General features: G+C 44.8%; 2 protein-coding genes across 3 annotated transcripts in view; both read right to left on the reverse strand.

Moving 5' to 3' along the window:
* ric1 (RIC1 homolog, RAB6A GEF complex partner 1) overlaps window positions 1–17,946 on the reverse strand; it is a 57,235-nt gene extending 39,289 nt beyond the window's left edge. Inside the window, exons 1-2 of the mRNA XM_076986295.1 lie at window positions 17,431–17,946; window positions 7,190–7,297 (exon numbers count right to left, since the gene is read on the reverse strand). Coding sequence (XP_076842410.1) covers window positions 7,190–7,297; window positions 17,431–17,571 — 249 coding nt within the window. The 5' untranslated portion in view covers window positions 17,572–17,946. The remainder of the gene's footprint in view (window positions 1–7,189; window positions 7,298–17,430) is intronic.
* A 399-nt stretch (window positions 17,947–18,345) lies between these two features.
* c21h18orf32 (chromosome 21 C18orf32 homolog) lies at window positions 18,346–20,934 on the reverse strand. 2 transcript variants are annotated; one of them, XM_076986294.1, is made up of 3 exons: window positions 20,810–20,934; window positions 20,468–20,640; window positions 18,346–18,809 (listed from the first exon to the last, which is right to left on the reverse strand). In XM_076986294.1, the coding sequence occupies exons 2-3, from the start codon at window positions 20,630–20,632 to the stop codon at window positions 18,735–18,737; spliced, it is 240 nt and encodes a 79-aa protein (XP_076842409.1). In that variant the 5' UTR covers window positions 20,633–20,640; window positions 20,810–20,934; the 3' UTR covers window positions 18,346–18,734. The 2 variants fall into 2 exon arrangements, with proteins under 2 accessions (XP_076842409.1, XP_076842407.1); XM_076986292.1 differs by having other exon boundaries at window positions 20,462–20,640.
* Between the last annotated feature and the right edge of the window lie 902 nt (window positions 20,935–21,836).

Genomic DNA, 21,836 nt, shown 5'->3' on the forward strand with positions numbered 1-21,836 from the left:
TTTATTACTTACTTACTGAATGATTAGTTGTTTTCGTCCTGTTCCTTATGCAAGGAAATCATTGCGTTGTTATTATTATAATTTTCTAGACTATTAATTTGCGGGATTTTTCTACATGTATATGTGGTCCCGCTCCCGCATCGCCTGGACTAATTCAACTCCCGCTCCCGCCAATAACAATTAAATTCTGTCCCATGCCGCAAGATATTCTGTCGGGTCCCGCGGGATTACCGCGGGAGTGCAGACCTCTACATGAAACCTCATATGGTGTGACACATCATCATATGGTGTGACAGGGTTTTCTAAGTACATGAAACCTCATATGGTGTGACAGGGTTTTCTTGTCATACCATATGATCATTTTGTCACACTATACGATATGAACTGTGCATAAATACATAAATAATGGTCTTGATAAATTTTTATAGTTAATAGTTTGTTGAATATTTTATACTTTTAACAATTTGATAATATATGATTATATTATTCACATTTAATATCTACACCAACTCAATTTGGTGAATCCCTGCTATCCCATTTTCAAGCTGAATCCATGTTAAACTACATAATTTTGTCACTCAAATGTTTCCCTTTATTTATTTAGTTTGAGGCAGATTTCATTAGATGACGAGAGATGGTGAGTACAGAAAGAACAAGGAAGTACAGGGAGAGATTAAATGCAGATTGTGTAAGGAGAGAGGAGGTCCTGAGGAAAAGACCAGCAAAGTAAATACAAACATTTAACTTATTGATAGAGATGCAGGGTGCTGCATCAAATAACCTGTGCCAGTTGTACAATGTGCAGTTATATTGAGGCCAAGTGGAAGATAACTTTATACTTGGAAAACTCCGCTCTAAAAAGCTCTACAGATAAACATACACAGGCACTCATTCATGCAGATTCACTCATTTGCTCAGAAATACATGCAGACTATACTTCTGAATGCAAAAGTAAATGCAATACATTATTGATAATATTGATAATTGATAAAAATTGATAATTTTTTTTGCAGTGTGTTTCTGAAATCCTTGTGTACATGATTGAATTTGTCTATTTACAGATATCAAGAGAAAAAACTGAAAGGGGAGGAAAAAACTTTGAGTCAATTCTCTTCCATCATCAAGAAGAGAGAAACTTAGGGAATTATGGAGGAATGCACAATTAAAATACAGGGCCAAGAAGAAAAATCTACAAAGTATAATGAACTTAACCCCTGAAACCTCATTTAACCAGGAGGTGGAAGTTCAACCTGACCCAGTGCCAGGCCACTCTAGCACACCTGAAAACCAGGAAAGGCCACAAACTCCACCACCACCCTCACCACCAGAATAACAAAGCCCTTGGAGGGTGGAGATCAATAAGCTGAAGGCTCAGTTAAGACAACAGAGAAACAAAAATAAGGTGCTAATGAGAAGAGTAAATATTGAACAGCAGAAGGCAACAACAAAATACAGAAAACAATGTCTAAACAGAAAACAGAAGCCAGGAGCTCTCACTACGACTCCAAAAAGCAAGAAGTATGAGAAGGCACAGAAGGTGGAGTCATTTTTGCTGCTAGAAGAGAAGAGTATTGTTCTTCCAGGCAAGAAAGATGTAGTTGGTCGAAAAGTGAAAAAATAAAGAAGAGCACTTACCAGCCCTCTGACAGATCTCCACAAGGCCTACATGCGGACATGTGACCGAAAACACAGTATGTCTTATCGGCAATTTACAAGGTACAGGCCTTTTTATATCACTGAGGCTAAGGTAAAAGATCACAACACATGTGCATGTTACCAACATGAAAACATCTCTCCTGATTGCCAGTCTTGCAATTAAGAGGCCTACTTCCTACAAAAAGCCTCTCTGAACTGCTCACAAGTATAACATGCAGCACAGCAGACATAAGATGCATGCAACGCCTCTGTCCAAACTGCTGCTTTGATGAGGTACAGCTTAATGACCACAGTCAAAGTGATTCTGCAACATGGGAACAGTGGGAAAAGGTGGATGCTGAGGTTGGTGGGAAAATATACAAAAACTGGATGAAAAAAACAGAAAGGGGGACCCTCATGGAGTTGATTGAACTGTTCCAGAAGGGGCTGGAGCTGATCGCAGGCCACCATTTTAAATGGCTTCACCAGGTGCAGCAATTTAGGCGAATTAAGGACAACCTGAAGATAAATGAGATGGTCTTGCATGTAGACTTCTCAGAAAATGATGCGTGTAAACTGAACACTGAGATTCAATCCTACCATTTTGGTGGCAACAGGCAACATTACACACTGGAGTTGCCTTCTCATGTGGTAGTTCACAGTGCTATGCCACAATTTCCAAGTCCTTACATCATGATGAACGCGCGGTGTGGGCACACATAAAGCCCATTTTAGAGGATTTCAGAAGAAGACAAGTCAATGCCATTGATGCAGTACATTTTTTGAGTGATGGGCCAGCCAGCCAATATCGCAACAGGGCAAACTGCTACATCATGAGCCGCATTCCCTACACATGGGGGTTCAAGCGGGTCACCTGGAATTACTCAGAGCGTGGCCATGGGAAAGGGACACCTGATGGCAACGGGGGAACTCTGAAAAGAAAAGCGGACATGTATGTGCTTGGGGGTAGGGACCTGCAAAGTCCAAAGGAAATGTATGAATATTTGCAAGAGACTGTCAAACATGTCACAATCATTTGGATTGAAGAGGAAGATGGACAAAACGGACAAAATGTAATGGACAAAATGCTCCCTCCATCAGTGCGCCCAGTGACTGGTATCAGCAGATATTCTACAGGGCCCCGGGGAGACATTCTACAGGGCCCCAGGGGAGACATTCTACCGGGCCCCGGGGGAGACATTCTACCGGGCCCCGGGGGAGACATTCTACCGGGCCCCGGGGGAGACATTCTACAGGGCCCCGGGGGAGACATTCTACAGGGCCCCAGGGGAGACATTCTACAGGGCCCCAGGGGAGATATTCTACAGGGCCCCAGGGGAGATATTCTACAGGGCCCCGGGGGAGATATTCTACAGGGCCCCGGGGAGATATTCTACAGGGCCCCAGGGGAGATATTCTACAGGGCCCAGGGGAGTTATTCTACAGGGCCCCAGGGGAGTTATTCTACAGGGCCCCAGGGGAGATATTCTACAGGGCCCAGTGGAGATATTCTACAGGGCCCAGTGGAGATATTCTACAGGGCCCAGTGGAGATATTCTACAGGGCCCAGTGGAGATATTCTACAGGGCCCAGGGGAGACATTCTACAGGGCCCCAGGGGAGACATTCTACAGGGCCCCAGGGGAGATATTCTACAGGGCCCCAGGGGAGATATTCTACAGGGCCCCAGGGGAGACATTCTACAGGGCCCAGGGGAGACATTCTACAGGGCCCAGGGGAGACATTCTACAGGGCCCAGGGGAGACATTCTACAGGGCCCCAGGGGAGACATTCTACAGGGCCCCAGGGGAGACATTCTACAGGGCCCCAGGGGAGACATTCTACAGGGCCCCAGGGGAGACATTCTACAGGGCCCCAGGGGAGATATTCTACAGGGCCCCAGGGGAGATATTCTACAGGGCCCCAGGGGAGATATTCTACAGGGCCCCAGGGGAGATATTCTACAGGGCCCAGGGGAGATATTCTACAGGGCCCAGGGGAGATATTCTACAGGGCCCAGTGGAGATATTCTACAGGGCCCAGGGGAGATATTCTACAGGGCCCAGGGGAGACATTCTACAGGGCCCAGGGGAGACATTCTACAGGGCCCCAGGGGAGACATTCTACAGGGCCCCAGGGGAGATATTCTACAGGGCCCAGGGGAGATATTCTACAGGGCCCAGGGGAGATATTCTACAGGGCCCAGGGGAGATATTCTACAGGGCCCAGGGGAGATATTCTACAGGGCCCAGGGGAGATATTCTACAGGGCCCAGGGGAGATATTCTACAGGGCCCAGGGGAGATATTCTACAGGGCCCAGGGGAGATATTCTACAGGGCTTTAATGTGCTTTTGTAAATACCCAGAAATGTGTGCTTGTCACAAGGCAACTCATCTTCAGTTTGACAGCAACTCACAAGCTGAAGTGTTCTGTTCCCAGTTAAGTGTTCTGTTCCCAGTTAAATGACTCATTCTGAAGTGCCATCTTCCCAGTCAAGCAAAGGTTCACTCATTACTCAAGCAGAGGCAGATTTCACAGATGAAGATGAGAAATACACAGAGGGGTAGAGCTGGGCGATATGGCCCTCCAAAAAAACTTCGATTAATTTTTTTTAAAAAAAATTTTCGATTTTAATAGATTTATTTTCCTCTACTAAAAAAATACAGATGATAAAGGAATGGTAAAAAAAGTTTTAATTTATTTTTCACTTAAATTTGCCCTTTGGGGTTAAAGTGCAACCAGAAACAAGCAAAAAACAATTGTAAACAAGTGAGAACATTCAGTAACTTTTAGAAGGCTTTCTCCAACATAGTTTAAGCACTGACACAATGCAACCTCAAAATTAAAATAAATAAATAAAACACACTCTCAAAAAATAAATAGATATAAATAATTTGGTGCCCTTTTAGTAAAATGGAAAACAAATACATTTTAACAATTGTTGCATGTTGCGTACTGACAGTCACGCTGTCTACATTCTGATTAAGAACAGGGCTCCCCTCACTTTAGCCTAAATTCCAGCACTTTTCAAACCTGAAACACAATGTAACATTAAAATTCGTCAGGTAAATGTTCCTTCCACTGTTTTTGAGGGGTGTTTCTTTATACTACCACAGTTTATACTTTATATTACCATAGTTGCCAGGTTCGCGTTTTCAAGCCAAATTGGGCTTGTTTGAAAATTCAACAAAAAAGCCGCGGGTAAAAATTCTGGGGTCACGGGGTGCGGTTTTTTGGGCTACTTTTGAGTTGGGCTACCGCGGGAGTTACAAGTCAACACTAAGAATGGATCGCGATATAATACTTAATTTGTCTCCATTTTACACACTCGCGAGGTGCGAGAGGTGTGCGGAGCTGCGCGCTACGGTCACTCGCGAAAGTATAATCCATTGAAGCGGGTTCGGTGACCGAGGCAGAAACTGTTTAATCCAAAATATCCTGCGGAGTGAAACTTTATTGACAGCGCAACTGAACAATAGCACTCTTTGCTCTCTCCCTCTATCGGTTTCAAACACCTTACACACTGTAAAAAATCTGTTTGCTTATGTTCTGTGAATATAAAAATTTATGTGGGCAAAGCATGAAACATAAAAATAGTTACTCCAAAAACAAAAAACGAGTTGTGCCATCAGCTGCTGCATTTTTACCATTCAACTTAATATTTTGTGTTCAGTGAATGAGCATTATGGTTCTCAGTCAACATGTCAAGTCCAAAGTAAAAAACTGTGTTGGACAAGCAATAGTGGTAGTGGTGAAACTAATGCGCATGCTCGAGAGAAGATTTTCTTGGCGCCTTCTGCACCAAAACTAAAATGAAGACCCAGCGTTTCACCATTTATCTAGAGGACTTCAAACGTTCACTGAGTGAAGTAAATGTGGATCTTTACTAAGCTAACAACTAACTTGGTGGTGTTTGTTGAGTTTGAATTTTGAACTAGGTCGTATTTCAACATATTTTCCAAACGTATAGTTATCAAAACTAGAGCTAAGCCAACAAGTTGTTTTTCAGTGTTTAACTTTGCTATGAGTTTAGTAATGTTAGTGTTAATACTGTTGTGGTTGGCAAGGACAAGCTACCGATTAACGGTTAACCGTTACGCGTTAACTGTCCATTTGGAATTTAACTTTACCTCACGTCGGCAAACTGTTAGCATGCGGACTAACGTTAGCTACTTAGCTAGCTAGATCTGCGTAGTAATTAAGCATTTGCTGAAGCCCAATCGATTTCTAATTAAGTACTTTTTTAGATACTTTTTCCAACCACATACAGCTCCGCGGTCAGTTCTCCCGTTTCCCTGGATGTGTGTTGTATGCGTGTTAGTGTCCCCCCTCCCTTAGAACCAGTGTGTTTTTGCCGTTAGCGTATTGCTAATAAATTAGCATTGAGCTAACGTTGGTGTCATGGCTCATTCTTGTCCTCCTGACTCGACGACGTTTCAATTTTTATTACATTTATAAAGCAGCTCTCATATGCCTGTTTGGTAATATTTTATGTTTACTTTTTGACATGCAAATAAAATGCACAATTACTTAATTATATTCTGTATACTTTGAATTTACTTCATCAAGCATAAAATGTATAGTTCAGACAACTTGGATACTAATGAATAATTACCTGAACTAAACAATTGTAGTTGGAACAACATAAAACATTTTGTTGGACTCACTAGGTGTATTTGGTTAATATATAACATTTTGTTGGCTCAACTTATTTTCTTTAATTAGACTGAATTCTGTAGTTGTCAGCAGAACTTAAAATTTGCAATTTGCAGAGCTTAAATTAGACCAACTAAAAAAATTAGGTGCAACGGGTCACTAAGATTTTTTTAGTTGGTGAGACTTGAAATTTTTTACAGTGCAGCGAGGACTTGTTTGGTCTACGTCTGACGCCGCAAAACCGAACCAACTCCAGATCACGGAGCTAGTTGCTCTTTTTTTGGACACAAGTTCCGCCGTCATGTTTGTGTGTGTGTGTGTGTGTGTGTGTGTGTGTGTGTGTGTGTGTGTGTGTTGAGGGTGGATGGGTGGGAGGTGCTAAACTCACTGAACTACGGGAGCCCACAGTGCAGCGTCGGTGGTGAAAATTAAATCTCAGAAAATCGATTTTCTTAAAAACACATCGTCCTTAACTGTAAATTCGAATGAATAGATAATATCGATTAATCGCCCAGTTCTACAGAGGGACAGTTTGTGATTGTGAAATCACACGCACTGAAGACATCACACGCACGCACACACTGAAGACATCACACGCACGCACACACTGAAGACATCACACGCACGCATGCACTGAAGACATCACACGCATGCATGCACTGAAGACATGACACGCACGCATACTCACACACACTGAAGACATCACACACACGCATACTCACACACACTGAAGACATCACACACACGCATGCACCTTCTAATAATGACCCACTATAACACTCAAACAGGGGAAACATGATGGAGAGAATGGAAGCGAGTGAGAGGGCTAGATCAAGAGAGAGAGAGCGAGTGAGAATAAGATGGAGAGATAGAGGAAGAGAAAGCCAAAGTCACTCACCGCCACTGCTATCATGGAGTCGTCCATTTTCCATTCTGCCTGCTGGTAGAAGCCAAACTGGGCTGCTGCCTTCACAGACTCAATGTAGCTCACAACCAGAACACTGGGCTGAGGGCAGAGAGAGACACAGGAGTGAACAACCTGACCCTTAACCCTAACCCAGCCTAGCCTTAACCCCAACCTGAACCTTAACCCTAACCCAGCCTAACCTTAACCCCAACCTGAACCATAACCCTAACCCAGCCTAACCTTAACCCCAACCTGAACCTTAACCCTAACCCAGTCTAACCTTAACCCCAACCTGAACCATAACCCTAACCCAGAACGTAGGGACATTATGTCTCTGCAAAAAGAAAGTGGAGAAAGCCCCTAATCCTGCCATTAACCCCCGAAAGCCCCCCCCCAAAGGCACCAAGCACCCAAACACAGGAAATAAGTCTCAAAATACAGGAACAACATACAATAACCAACGTCAGCCCACAATGCGGCACACTCCACTGGATCACTGTTTAGGAGGAAGTGAGCCTGACAAACAGGATGCAAGAGCCTGCTGCCTCGGCCTTGAAGCCCAAACACCTCAGCCAGGATATGGTTGGGGTTGGGGGATGTCTTCTTAATCGGCAGATGATGTTTACAGTGAAACATTGCGATGCACGATGACATCGTTGGGGGTGGGGTCATGACCAAAGTGCTATCAACGGGGAAGAGGATCCATTGATATGGTGGAAAAATAACCAGAGCAGGTTTCCGCTAATGGCAAAAATTAGGGCTGAACGATTTTGGAAAATAATGTAATTGCAATTTTTTATCTATAAATCGCAATTGCAATTTAAAATGCGATTTTTTCCACTGTTTTCAGGAAACTGTTTCGGCATTTTTTTATACAGCTCAGATACAGGGTTGCCAACTTTTCAAGATCGCTTGGAGTGAGACTTGAACCTGGAGTGGGTGGCGAACGTAATTTGTTGGGGGGGGGGGTAGAAAGGAATAAATTTAAGTATTATTATTATATCGCGATCGATCGCTCGCCTGTGGTTGGCGCCAGAGCGAACTTTTTAGTCTAAGACGCTCAATGCGTGAGAGTTGGCAACCCTGCAGGTATAGCAACTTGGCTAAAATATGTGCGTGAGGGCATTTGGTAGCGCATATCCAGTGTGTTTAACAAAGCCATGAAGCCGGGCTTGTTCACTAATATTAAAGGACAACATGTCTTTCACTATGAACTCCGTTACTGCCCGAGTTATTTCAGCGTGCCGCTTCGAATTATATCCATAAGGAGTTACACTTTCAAACGGTTCGGTCAGTGAACCCTGTCTGCTGGACCACGGTCAAGCTATCCGCGCTTTTACGATTCATCCATGCTTTAAATCTAATTGCGCCTATATGCGTGATTTTTATTTCGCTGCTCACCGCATACCAAAGCTGTATAAGCGCAGAGAAACACTTTTGCGTATTTGAAGACGCAGCACTGGTCGTTGGCAATTTAGCCTTACGACCAGAAGAAGGTTTGTAGTGTTACCTCGCGTCGTAGCGACAGTAGCAAGGCACGTTTTGCACGGTACCTGACGTTGAGCAGCATCTTTTTTTAAAGCCAAAGTAATTTCACACAACTGGTGTGCTGCCCCTCTTTGGTATTAGACTTTCAGTTGTGTCAGCTTCTGTTGTGCCTGAAGCCATTGTGCAACAAGTTAAAGTGCGCTGTGTTAACTTCACTTCTCCACCTCCCTGTCTCCTGCTCGGGTTTGCTCCGTTCGTCCTCGGCTCGGCTCGCTCCCAAGTCACGTGACCAGTTTAAATCGCAGCCTGTGCGATTAGAGAATCGCGTTTTAAAATATCGCGAGATTATCGCAAATGCAATTAATCGTTCAGCCCTAGCAAAAAATCGTACGAAAATATATCTTACATTTTAAGTTATTACAGTTTAGCGCATTTGGGAAGTCATGCTTTCTGTTTGTTTTATATTTTCTTGCTCTTATTTATATTTTCATTCATTATTCTTTCCTTCGTTTGTTGTTCTGCTGTGATATAGTGAAATCCATGATGATTTATTTTAAAGCTTTTTCAAAAAAAGGTAAATGCCATCGCCATTCATAAGCTCTGTCGCTTCGTTTTGTTGTTCAACTTATAATAAATGTGTTTACAAACACCTTTAAATTTTATTTTGTAGCCTTTGCACCGCAAAATTAATGCTTTCGCTGAAGTTGAACGTCATACTTCGGTTGACAATGAGCAAGTTTCACGACGCACGAGCAGGCTTATTCTATTTGCGTGAATAACATGAAATGTTAGCAAGCTGCAAAATGTCTGGTGTGCGCATGAGGTGTGTCTGAGGTGTGTGTGGTGTGTATGTACACACATGAATACTTCCTGTAAGTTGTGGTGTGTGAGAGGTGTGTGTGTGTGTGTGTGTGTGTGTGTGTGTGTGTGTGTGTGTAAATGCAGGAATACCTCCTGTAAGCTGTGAAGTGTGTGTGTGTGTGTGAATACCTCCTGTAAGCTATTAGGGGTGTCACGATTTCGATATTTAATAGAAATCGATCGAAATGATGTCATGATTTCATAGCCTCGAAGTCAAAAAGAGGATCGACGATCCCTCCCTCTAAGCTACGCAAGCACCCACGCTACGCAAAGTAAAGCCTGGTTTATACTTGAGGCGTCACGAGCATCGCGAGGGTCTGCGCCACGAAAATGACGTAATCGCAGTGGCTCTGCCCGCGCGCAAAATTACAAAATTCGAGAGGTGCACGACCTCGCGAATCGACAGCGCGTGCCGTGCCTCAGCACAAGTACAAGTACTTTAGCCTAAATTCCAGCACTTTCCAAACCTGAAACACAAAGCAACATTAAAATTCATCAGGTAAATGTTCCTTCCCCTGTTTTTGAGGGGTGTTTCTTTATACTACCACATATCGTCTCAGACAACACAAAGAATGTGACGCGGCAAGTATGAACGCTTCCACCGTTCACGGAGGTTCGCACGAGGTGTGCAGAGTCACGCGCTATGGTCACTGGCGAAAGGTCGCATCTTACAACTAAAGTGTTGCCCTCCATGCAGAGCCGGAGTGGCTAATCGGGAGATTTGGATTCCTGATGGGCCGGCTCATGTCAACCTCTATTTTGGGCCGATTGGGAGGGAAAAGTAATTTTGGGCCGGATTTGGGCATGAAACTCCTGGGCTGAAAAGGGGGCCCACTCCGGCCCTGCCTCCATGTATGAAGACACTAAAGAAATAATTTTTAAAGATATTTTGTAGTAGGCTTGTCACGATACTAAGAATTACAACTTCGATACGATACTTTTAAAAAATATTGAAATTCGATACCATTTTCGATACCAAAGTCAGATACGGTGCTAATTTCCATTTTAAAGCCTTTTTATTTTATTTTTTTATAAACAAACAAATGAATGTTGCTTTGTGTTTGAAAATGCTTGAAATTGTAACTTCATTTCACAACAAATATCTGACTGAACAGTTCTTTTGTATTACGTTAACAAATACGAGCATCTTGTAATTCCAGGATGAAACATGAGAGAACGTGAAGACGTTATGATTGGGCGTTTTGAAAATAAACAATCATTAAATAATGTGATAAATAAGCGAATAATTTCGAGTATATGTATAAATATTTAACTTATCCCAACAAACATGCGACGTCAAAAAGACGTTAAAATCATGTCTGTACCACGTCGGTCAGTCCAGACCCATTTTTGCACGTCTGGTGGACGTTCAAAATTGGTTCAAAATCTGACAGTGTGACTAGGACCTTAACCTTTTAACTTAACATGAACGTCTATGACGAGTTTTCTATCTGAACGTCTGACTAGGACCTTTATTAGATGTCAGGACGTGCAAAAACTGCAACTGAACGGCAGTAATAGACGTTTAAAAAAGACGTCGCTAAAACTTTCATTCTGGCTTTTCAGTGGACGTCTTTTGAACGTCTGACAAAGTGTCTTTGCTCGTGCTGGGAAATATTGAAATGGACCTTGAAAGTGACATACAAGTGTTTGAATTCCACAAGGTGTATGAACCCTGCAAACATGACTTTGTTCATCGCGCTGAACCGCGGCGCACGCAAGGTCGTGCACCTCTCGAATTTTGTAACTTCGCGCGCGCCGCGCCTCAGCGCAATCACCAAAGTCATGTTTGCAGGGTTCAATTCAAGCGCTTGTACCAATATTTCCCAGCACGTTAAACTTAATTAAGTTAAATATTTATACATATACTCGAAATGATTCGAAATATTGCGCTTTTAATCACATTATTTAATGGTTGTTTATTTTCAAAACACCCAATCTTAACGTCTTCACGTTCTCTCATGTTTCATCCTGGAATTACAAGAGGCTCGTATTTGTTAATGTAATACAAGAAAACTGTTCAGTCAGACAGATATTTGTTGTGAAAGTAGTTACAATTTCAACATTTTCAAGTACTTTAGCCTAAATTGCAGCACTTTTCAAACCTGAAACACTGAAACACAAAGCAGCATTAAAATTCGTCAGGTAAGTGTTCATTCCCCTGTTTTGAGGGGTGTTTCTTTTATACTACCACATATAGTTTCGGACAACACTGCAAAGCGGAAAGTATAAAGCCTCCACCGCTCGCGGAGGTTCGCGCGAGGTTCGCGCAGAGTCGAGCGTTATGGTCACTCAACCAGGCTTTAGCGCCATTCGTTGAAATGTTCCAAAAGCACCGCTTGCAAACGGGCTTGTTCATGTCCTTCGGTTTTCCATTTGTATCTGCTTCGAATCCAACAGCACTGCGTTTGCTTTAGTTGCCATATTAGCATTACAAACTGTCCTGTGCATTACGGCAGCTTGGGTGGGTCAAACGAAAGCGCATTTTATGTAAAAAGAATCGATACTTAAGGGAAACGAGTATTGTACCGTTTCAGAATGTTTAGTATCGATACGTATCGATATATCGATTTTTTTGACAACACTATTTTGTAGGATAGAGTTTAGTTTGTTAAAGCTCTATTTGTTCTATTATTTTGTACTAGGGATGTCCCGATCCAGCTTTTTGAACTTCCGATCAGATACAGATATTTATTTGCACTTCCGATCCAATACCGATACCGGTCTATCCAAGCCTGTATTAAAGTTTAAAGTTATTTAGCCAACTTTGTTGTCAAACTCAAGTAGCAAGCTGAATTAGGTGTGTTTGAATAATACACAATGGTTGGTAAGGAGAAACGGACCTGTTTATTTAGCAATTAATAAACTCAAAAGACAAAATAATAAATAAACAGAAATGGCATCAGTAAACCAAGGCTTAAAAAGCCATAAGTGCAAATAATATTGTAAATTATATTGTACAAAGTGGCAGTTTGTCATGCTTCGCATGGATTCATGGATTCTCTAAATGGGTGTGCTGGAAAACCCGGACTTTGGAAAAAAAAATGGATCGGGAGTCTTGATCGGCATTTTCTCGTGCCTGCCGATCCAATAAGAATTTTTTGCAAATATCGGCGGCCGATCTGATCCAAATATAAAGTTGACACATTGTTGACCATGTGTGTGTGTGTGTATGAATACCTCCTGTAAGCTGTGATGTGTGTGTGTGTGTGTGTGTGTATGAATACCTCCTGTAAGCTGTGGTGTGTGTGTGTGTATGAATACCTCCTGTAAGCTGTGGTGTGTGTGTGTGTGTGTGTGTGTGTGTATGAATACCTCCTGTAAGCTGTGGTGTGTGTGTGTGTGTGTGTGTATGAATACCTCCTGTAAGCTGTGGTGTGTGTGTGTGTGTGTGTGTGTGTGTGTATGAATACCTCCTGTAAGCTGCGGTGTGTGTGTGTGTGTGTATGAATACCTCCTGTAAGCTGTGGTGTGTGTGTGTGTGTGTGTGTATGAATACCTCCTGTAAGCTGCGGTGTGTGTGTGTGTGTGTGTGTGTGTATGAATACCTCCTGTAAGCTGTGGTGTGTGTGTGTGTGTATGAATACCTCCTGTAAGCTGTGGTGTGTGTGTGTGTGTGTGTGTGTGTGTATGAATACCTCCTGTAAGCTGTGGTGTGTGTGTGTGTGTGTGTGTGTGTGTGTGAATACCTCCTGTAAGCTGTGGTGTGTGTGTGTGTGTGTGTCAATACCTCCTGTAAGCTGTGGTGTGTGTGTGTGTGTGTGAATACCTCCTGTAAGCTGTGGTGTGTGTGTGTGTGTGAATACCTCCTGTAAGCTGTGGTGTGTGTGTGTGTGTGAATACCTCCTGTAAGCTGTGGTGTGTGTGTGTGTGTGTGTGAATACCTCCTGTAAGCTGTGGTGTGTGTGTGTGTGTGTGAATACCTCCTGTAAGCTGTGGTGTGTGTGTGTGTGTGTGTGTGTGTGTGTGTGTGTGTGTGTGTGTGTGTGTGTGTGTGTGTGTGTGTGTGTGTGTGTGTGTGAATACCTCCTGTAAGCTGTGGTGTGTGTGTGTGTGTGTGTGAATACCTCCTGTAAGCTGTGGTGTGTGTGTGTGTGTGTGTGAATACCTCCTGTAAGCTGTGGTGTGTGTGTGTGTGTGTGTGTGTGTGTGTGTGTGTGTGTGTGTGTGTGTGTGTGTGTGTGTGTGTGTGTGAGAATACCTCCTGTAAGCTGTGGTGTGTGTGTGTGTGTGTGTGTGTGTGTGTGTGTGTGAATACCTCCTGTAAGCTGTGGTGTGGGTGTGTGTGTGTGTGTGTGAATACCTCCTGTAAGCTGTGGTGTGTGTGTGTGTGTGTGTGTGTGTGTGTGTGTGAATACCTCCTGTAAGCTGTGGTGTGTGTGTGTGAATACCTCCTGTAAGCTGTGGTGTGTGTGTGTGTGTGTGAATACCTCCTGTAAGCTGTGATGTGTGTGTGTGTGTGTGTGTGTGAATACCTCCTGTAAGCTGTGGTGTGTGTGTGTGTGTGTGTGTATGAATACCTCCTGTAAGCTGTGGTGTGTGTGTGTGTGTGTGTGTATGAATACCTCCTGTAAGCTGTGGTGTGTGTGTGTGTGTGTGTGTGTGTGTGTGTGTGTGTGTGTGTGTGTGTATGAATACCTCCTGTAAGCTGTGGTGTGTGTGTGTGTGTGTGTATGAATACCTCCTGTAAGCTGTGGTGTGTGTGTGTGTGTGTGTATGAATACCTCCTGTAAGCTGTGGTGTGTGTGTGTGTGTGTGTATGAATACCTCCTGTAAGCTGTGGTGTGTGTGTGTGTGTGTGTATGAATACCTCCTGTAAGCTGTGGTGTGTGTGTGTGTGTGTGTGTATGAATACCTCCTGTAAGCTGTGGTGTGTGTGTGTGAATACCTCCTGTAAGCTGTGGTGTGTGTGTGTGTGTGTGTGTGTGTGTGTGTGTGTGTGTGAATACCTCCTGTAAGCTGTGGTGTGTGTGTGTGTGTGTGTGTGTGTGTGTGTGTGTGTGAATACCTCCTGTAAGCTGTGGTGTGTGTGTGTGTGTGTGTGTGTGTGTGTGTGTGTGTGTGTGTGTGTGTGAATACCTCCTGTAAGCTGTGGTGTGTGTGTGTGTGTGTGTGTGTGTGTGTGTGTGAATACCTCCTGTAAGCTGTGGTGTGTGTGTGTGTGTGAATACCTCCTGTAAGCTGTGGTGTGTGTGTGTGTGTGAATACCTCCTGTAAGCTGTGGTGTGTGTGTGTGTGTGTGTGTGTGTGTGTGTGTGAATACCTCCTGTAAGCTGTGGTGTGTGTGTGTGTGTGTGTGTGTGTGAATACCTCCTGTAAGCTGTGGTGTGTGTGTGTGTGTGTGTGTGTGTGAATACCTCCTGTAAGCTGTGGTGTGTGTGTGTGTGTGTGTGTGTGTGAATACCTCCTGTAAGCTGTGGTGTGTGTGTGTGTGTGTGTGTGTGAATACCTCCTGTAAGCTGTGGTGTGTGTGTGTGTGTGTGTGTGTGAATACCTCCTGTAAGCTGTGGTGTGTGTGTGTGTGTGTGTGTGTGAATACCTCCTGTAAGCTGTGGTGTGTGTGTGTGTGTGTGTGTGTGTGTGTGTGTGTGTGTGTGTGAATACCTCCTGTAAGCTGTGGTGTGTGTGTGTGTGTGTGTGTGTGTGTGTGTGTGTGTGTGTGTGTGTGTGTGTATACCTCCTGTAAGCTGTGGTGTGTGTGTGTGTGAATACCTCCTGTAAGCTGTGGTGTGTGTGTGTGTGTGTGTGTGTGTGTGTGTGTGTGTGTGTGTGTGTGTGTGTGTGTGAATACCTCCTGTAAGCTGTGGTGTGTGAATACCTCCTGTAAGCTGTGGTGTGTGTGTGTGAATACCTCCTGTAAGCTGTGGTGTGTGTGTGTGTGTGTGTGTGTGTGTGTGTGTGTGTGTGTGTGTGTGTGTGTAAGGTAGCTCTACAGTGACAAGTCAAGACTTGACGCAACACATGCATGTACACAAAGGAGGGGGAGTGAGAGAGGAGGGGGGAGAGGTCCCTGTATGTGTGCAGTGGGATGACGGAAGCGTTTTTTCTGGGCCTGGGACAGTGTGAACTGGCCTGTGTGCACCAGACAGGAAGGGACCGGCACACATTCCAGAGGACACATCCCCTCCCAACACAGCCAGGAGGAGCAAAGCCACCAGAGATGCCGTAAACTCCCCCAAAAGCTTAATGCAGGAAAACAACAAGGTGTGAAATAAGAGTTCACAGTGTCCACGTCAAACAATCTCCCAAACTACTGCCGTCACACCACACGTTCACTTGCACCGAGAAACTTTCCGTCCTCAACCGGCTAAACTTTCCCCAAACTAACACGTCACTCACACCAGTATCCGCTGCTTTCTGACAGACCGACTTGACACGGCAGAAGCATAACGACATACTTCCTCGCCAAAAAGCACAATCAACAAGAAGCGAAACCTCGGCGCCTTGCGCGGATATGATCCAAGCTCGCCACTCAGACAGACCGGCTGTCCTGCTCCACTGGTCACTGTACCGGTCCCTGTATGGACACTGGTCACTGTACCGGTCCCTGTATGGACACTGGTCACTGTACCGGTCCCTGTATGGACACTGGTCACTGTACCGGTCCCTGTATGGACACTGGTCACTGTACCGGTCCCTGTATGGACACTGGTCACTGTACCGGTCCCTGTATGGACACTGGTCACTGTACCGGTCCCTGTATGGACACTGGTCACTGTACCGGTCCCTGTATGGACACTGGTCATGTACCGGTCTCTGTATGGACACTGGTCACTGTACCGGTCCCTGTATGGACACTTGGCCAAGTACTGTTTGTTAACAGCGAGGCTGCTTTTCGGAGCCGTGAGACCGCCCAACAGTTATGTAACATGGCAACACACTCGGCAAACAGGCGAGACTGAAGCTCCCACACCACCTCCATGTCTCCACATGCCCCGTCCTCAAAACACGCCACCTCGTCCGAGCGCCTCACGGACGTCTGCACTCACATCCACTCCGGTGCTTCCCAGCCGAAAGACTCTCGGCCAACATGTAGCCAACAGCCAGACACAAATGCTTAAATTAGTCTATAAAGTGACAACTCGTATTCAGAAAAGGAACTTGAGTTACTCGGACGTTTGAGTTAAATGCACCTAAATGGAGATTCCGCCGAAATGACACTTTGATGAACCCAGAACACCGCCATAGCCAAAACAAGGACTGTGTGTGGACATTGAGCAGGGACTTCGGCCTTTAAACGCAGCCAAGCAAGCGTGGACGTGGAGACGGTTGTAATCAGCAGTGTTATCGCCAGCCAGCCCCACACCACGGTGTCGGTGTGCAGATATCTTGTCTAGGTACTTTCTTCACATTACCTAGAGTCATAGTTTCGTAACCAGTCTTTACAAGTGGCATATAAGTGAAAATGTCAATGATCATATTGTGTTTGTTGTTTAAATAGGATTGTTAAACTCTTGGATCTCTGTTAAGCATCGCAGACTGTAACTTAGCAAACCTGAGATAGTTACCTCAGACCCGAGTTAACTAACTCAGACCCGAGATAGTTACCTCAGACCACAGTTAACTCAGACCACAGTTAACTAACTCAAACCCGAGATCGTTACCTCAGACCACAGTTAACTAACTCAAACCCGAGATCGTTACCTCAGACCACAGTTAACTAACTCAAACCCGAGATCGTTACCTCAGACCACAGTTAACTAACTCAAACCCGAGATCGTTACCTCAGACCACAGTTAACTAACTCAAACCCGAGATATAACTAACTCACACCCGCCATAATCGATGACGCGGCAGAAGCGGCGCGCCGAGGCTACCGTGCTACCCCCGCCGTCCCGGCAGCGGGCCGACAGCGGGGCAGCGGGCCGACAGCACACACTCACCCTGCTGAACCAAATGCTGAGGTGCGTTTCCGACAACACGGCGAAGTAGAGCCGCTGCGCGCTGGACTGGACGTGGAACGGCCGCTCCTCGGTCCTCAGCGGACACAGCAGCTTGCGTGGCCAGCCGGTCAGGAAATACATGGCGGCTCGGGTCGGTCGGACAGCGGCGCTGGGTGGGCTACGCGGGGTGGGCTACGCGGGGTCGGCGGGTCCCATCCAAGTGTGTGTGGCGCGGCCGCTCCGTCTCAGCTCGCCGCCATGTCAGCGCGGCCAGCACTGCTCGCCTCACCGCTAGCGCGCCCGGGGGAGGTTTATGTTCCGGTAAATGATCAAGAAGAATAAACAGCACAGTCCGCTGGCTGGTCCCGGAGCGACACGGCCTCAGTGCTCGGTCACACCCGTCTCCAGCGACGCTCTCCTCAACGTGCAGCCGTGTGTTTTTCCACGGAGCTCGGCCGATCTGAGAGGCTCCAGCGCCGCCATCTTGAGTCTCATCCGATTCGTTATGCGCGAGGGCCCAGAGGGGGCGGGGCCAGCCCCTCCGCGTCACCAACCAGGACATGACGTGTCACGCACGGTCACGCAGCGTCTACTCTAGAATAAGGCCCCGAGCGCCCTCTGGTGGCGACACCTCGGAGTGTACGGTCAAGTATTAGTAAATGTCGCAGATCGTACGTTGTCTATTTTTTTGTGTATTACGTTTAATTATATCAGAATGCAGCGAAACAATCATTGGAAAACATTTGTTGCAGACAAAATGGCAATGGTGATTCTAAATAAGACCCACGCCCCCAGGTTTAATGTGTTTGTACCCACCCACCCCTCTCACAGTCACCACTTACTAGACAAGTTTTCACAACCTCTAAAATGTACACAATTTTTGGCATAATGGTGCAAATCAATCAATCAAAGCTGTCAGATTCAAATATTTATTTTGTTCTTCTAAATCAAAAAGTTATGTAAATATTTAAAGTAAAATCAACTCAAAAGCCTGATCCAGGAATGATAAACAAACATCTGAATGCACTGTTCACAATCAGAACAGAGTACAGGAGAATGTCCAGGGGACACAGTACGGGGAGGACGACAGTACAGGGGGGGGGGGCACAGTACAGGGGGACGGACTGACAGTATGGAGGGACGACACAGTACAGAAATAATGTGCAGATCTAATCATCCAATGAGAGCAGAACAAACACATTAATTAAAAAGGTCTCATGACAGCAGGTCAGAGCAGAGTTTCCTGAATGAAACATATCCAGCACGACTCCGGCGTGGATGTGGTCGCACAGCCCTGAGCAGCGTCAGTCCTTCTTCTTGGCCGAGGCCATGGTTGGCCCGTTAGCCGTGGAGACGTCTGCAACCACACCGCCCTCTGCCTGACAGGAGGAATCAAGAGTTAACATATTAACATGTGTACAAGTTACTGCAGCAGAGTAGGGACAGTGGCCTTCAGAGACACACACGCCTGCTCATCTCAGACAGGTGAGACAGGCACACTTAGACAAAACTGTACATGGTAACTAGGTAGCTCATTAGGGATCTGGACCCATATGATTATGAAGCTTCTTTGTGAGAACATGTGTTGTGAAAAGCACTATATAAATAAATTTGACTTTGACAACAGTGTACTCTGTGCTGATACTGTATAATTACTGTAACACTTCTACAGGTGTGTAAACAACAGTGTACTCGGTATTGTAGTACTGTATAATTACTGTAACACTTCTACAGGTGTGTAAACAACAGTGTACTCGGTATTGTAGTACTGTATAATTACTGTAACACTTCTACAGGTGTGTAAACAACAGTGTACTCGGTATTGTAGTACTGTATAATTACTGTAACACTTCTACAGGTGTGTAAACAACAGTGTACTCGGTATTGTAGTACTGTATAATTACTGTAACACTTCTACAGGTGTGTAAACAAGTGTACTCTGTACAGTCCCTGACCTAAGTTCTGTCGCTTATCCATGTCGTGGAAACAAAAGCTTATAACCTGATTGAAAAATCAAAACATTCACTGATAGTGTAGGAATGGTCACTGATGTGATCACGTGTTCAGATGGATTGATTTTTCTGAAATGTATAAGATGTATCCACAAAGTCTGAGACAGGCAGGTTTATGTGCTTTAGTGTGTTAGTTTGTTAAACTGCTCAAATTGCCTGGCTATGACATTCCCAGGACGTCTAAACCCTTTCGGCTCAACTTAGACTGGCTGATTTTATTTAGGTATTTATTTCACTTTATTAATCACTGATATCATAACACTTCTACATAAGTAATGCTACAATGAGTATGCAGTATCAGTACAGAGTACACTTGTTTACACACCTGTAGAAGTGTTACAGTAATTATACAGTACTACAGTACTGAGTACACTGTTGTCATACACACCTGTAGAAGTGTTACAGTAATTATACAGTACTACAGTACTGAGTACACAGTTGTCATACACACTGACTGACATACACTCCACTGACTGTAGACTGAAGATGACATTACTGAAGATGACATTACTAAGCTAAACACAGGCTGAACTGACAGATCTGATTGAGCTTAAATGCTCTTTTTAAAAAGCCCTCTGGAGGGTTAGACAGTATGATTTAAAGTGTAGCTGCTCGTAAGCACAGAAGAACTACACAGCTGAATATTCCTACCTTTAGGAGATTAATAACGTGTTAGCCCATGTTACACTGTATGATCGGTTTAATGTTGCACACAAGTGAAAATTAAACCAGTCACAGTTAGGTTTGAATCTTAAATAAGATAATCCAATCAGAGCTAATGTTCACCACTGACAAGCCAATAATTAAAAGGACCATCACTCCCATAGTCACGTCGAGGGAGGTTATGCTTTGGAATTTTACTTTATCAGTGCTGATGTGGGTGTATTTGTGTACATAGCCAGCATTATTCTACAAGGCTGCAGGTGTTTCTGATGTATATCACACTAACATGCCACATATGAGTTTAGTTTAAGTGCGAGTTAAGGAGTTAAAGCGGAGACAACACCCGCGTGATACACCTTCACCTCACACACGCCGTGGCTCGGTCCCTTCACGGCTCCTGCGTCCGTGTGTTTTTTAGTCCAAAAGCGAGTGATGAAGGGAGAGATGAGCGGGTAGAGGACGGGCTCCAGGAAGCGCTTATACACCCACAGCAGCACCGGGATGACGATGCACGGAACACACACCATGACTGCAGCTGCAAAACAACAACAACAATTACGACCAGGACAACAATACAACAACGGGGTGTTCAGGTAGGGTCCCCACTTACCCCACCTAACCGGGCTAGGGGTTAGGGGCTAGGGGCTAGGGGTGAGTGTGTGTGGTTTTAACCGGGATAGCTGGTGACCGGCGGCGATACTCACCACGACGACAGCGGCGTCTCGAGCTCGTTTGTGTCGCTACGCTGCGTTGACGCAACAGACTGCGCGCGCGCCCTCTGTTGGAGTGGCGCGCGGCCGCGTTCTTCTGAACTTCTGCTGCTGTCACGTGACACTAGAGAGCCGCGCGACTCTTCTCCAGAGTGACGTGCGCTGGGTGTCTCGAGACCATCTCTACTTTTCTTTAAATGTTTCACTAGACGTAATAATAATAATAATAATAATAATAATTGATATGCTGACGATGTGTTCCACACTACGCTGTACTTTTGTAAGGGTGTCATATAAATAAATATATGATGATATAACATCACTCCTAGCAGGTGTGTGTTTATTCCTGAATACTGTGACTCCGTCAACTCTGAGGTGATTTCAGGTCGGGAGACCAGCGAGAAGATTGTTGTTGTTTTCAAACGGTCTGTGGGCTTCATCAACGCTCCGGACACCATCGAAAGGCATGTGGACCTACAAATACAGCTTTTATCTCAATACTGACCAAATTTAATCAAAATCCGTGCAGGCGAAAGTATTTTACTAGACCGCGGAAAATAGGCAGTCATGATTGACATTGGTGTATCGAACCTCACGGTAGCTAAGAGCGGCGTCTCGGTTTAACTCGCTCCCACAGTGATACTGATACAAGTGTTGTGTAGTTTAATATCTCACTGTTTTCAGGGTGGTCTTCAATGGGAAAATTGAAAAATTTGATGGAAAAATGAAGAAGTACACCATTGGGTATTGGGCCATGAGTGGGGAGGAGTATGACACTGATGTGTCTGTTTATGCCATGGCAGCGGACGTCATCCTGGATGATTTGGTCATACAACAGGGGAGGGAAATTAAATAAATAAAATAAAATATGTTACAATAATTATCAATAAATTTTGTCTTGCCTGGATCCCTGAACTAACTTGCCTGTGGATTATTTGAAAATTGTACTCAAAGTACCATATTAAAAAATTCTCATTTAATTTTAACTTTTTGTGTCCTCTCACAACTTGGGCTGTCCCAC

This window comes from Brachyhypopomus gauderio, unplaced genomic scaffold (genome assembly GCF_052324685.1).
Source record: "Brachyhypopomus gauderio isolate BG-103 unplaced genomic scaffold, BGAUD_0.2 sc46, whole genome shotgun sequence".
Taxonomy (NCBI): Eukaryota; Metazoa; Chordata; class Actinopteri; order Gymnotiformes; family Hypopomidae; genus Brachyhypopomus; species Brachyhypopomus gauderio.

Coding starts and splice junctions, on each gene's coding strand:
- c21h18orf32 (XM_076986292.1), bottom strand. CDS start 20,632: ATGGTGTGTGTTCCGTGCATCGTCATCCCGGTGCTGCTGTGGGTGTAT. Junction 18,810..20,461: donor ACGGCGTGTGTGAGGTGAAG/GTGTATCACGCG, acceptor TCCTCCTGTCAG/GCAGAGGGCGGTGTGGTTGC.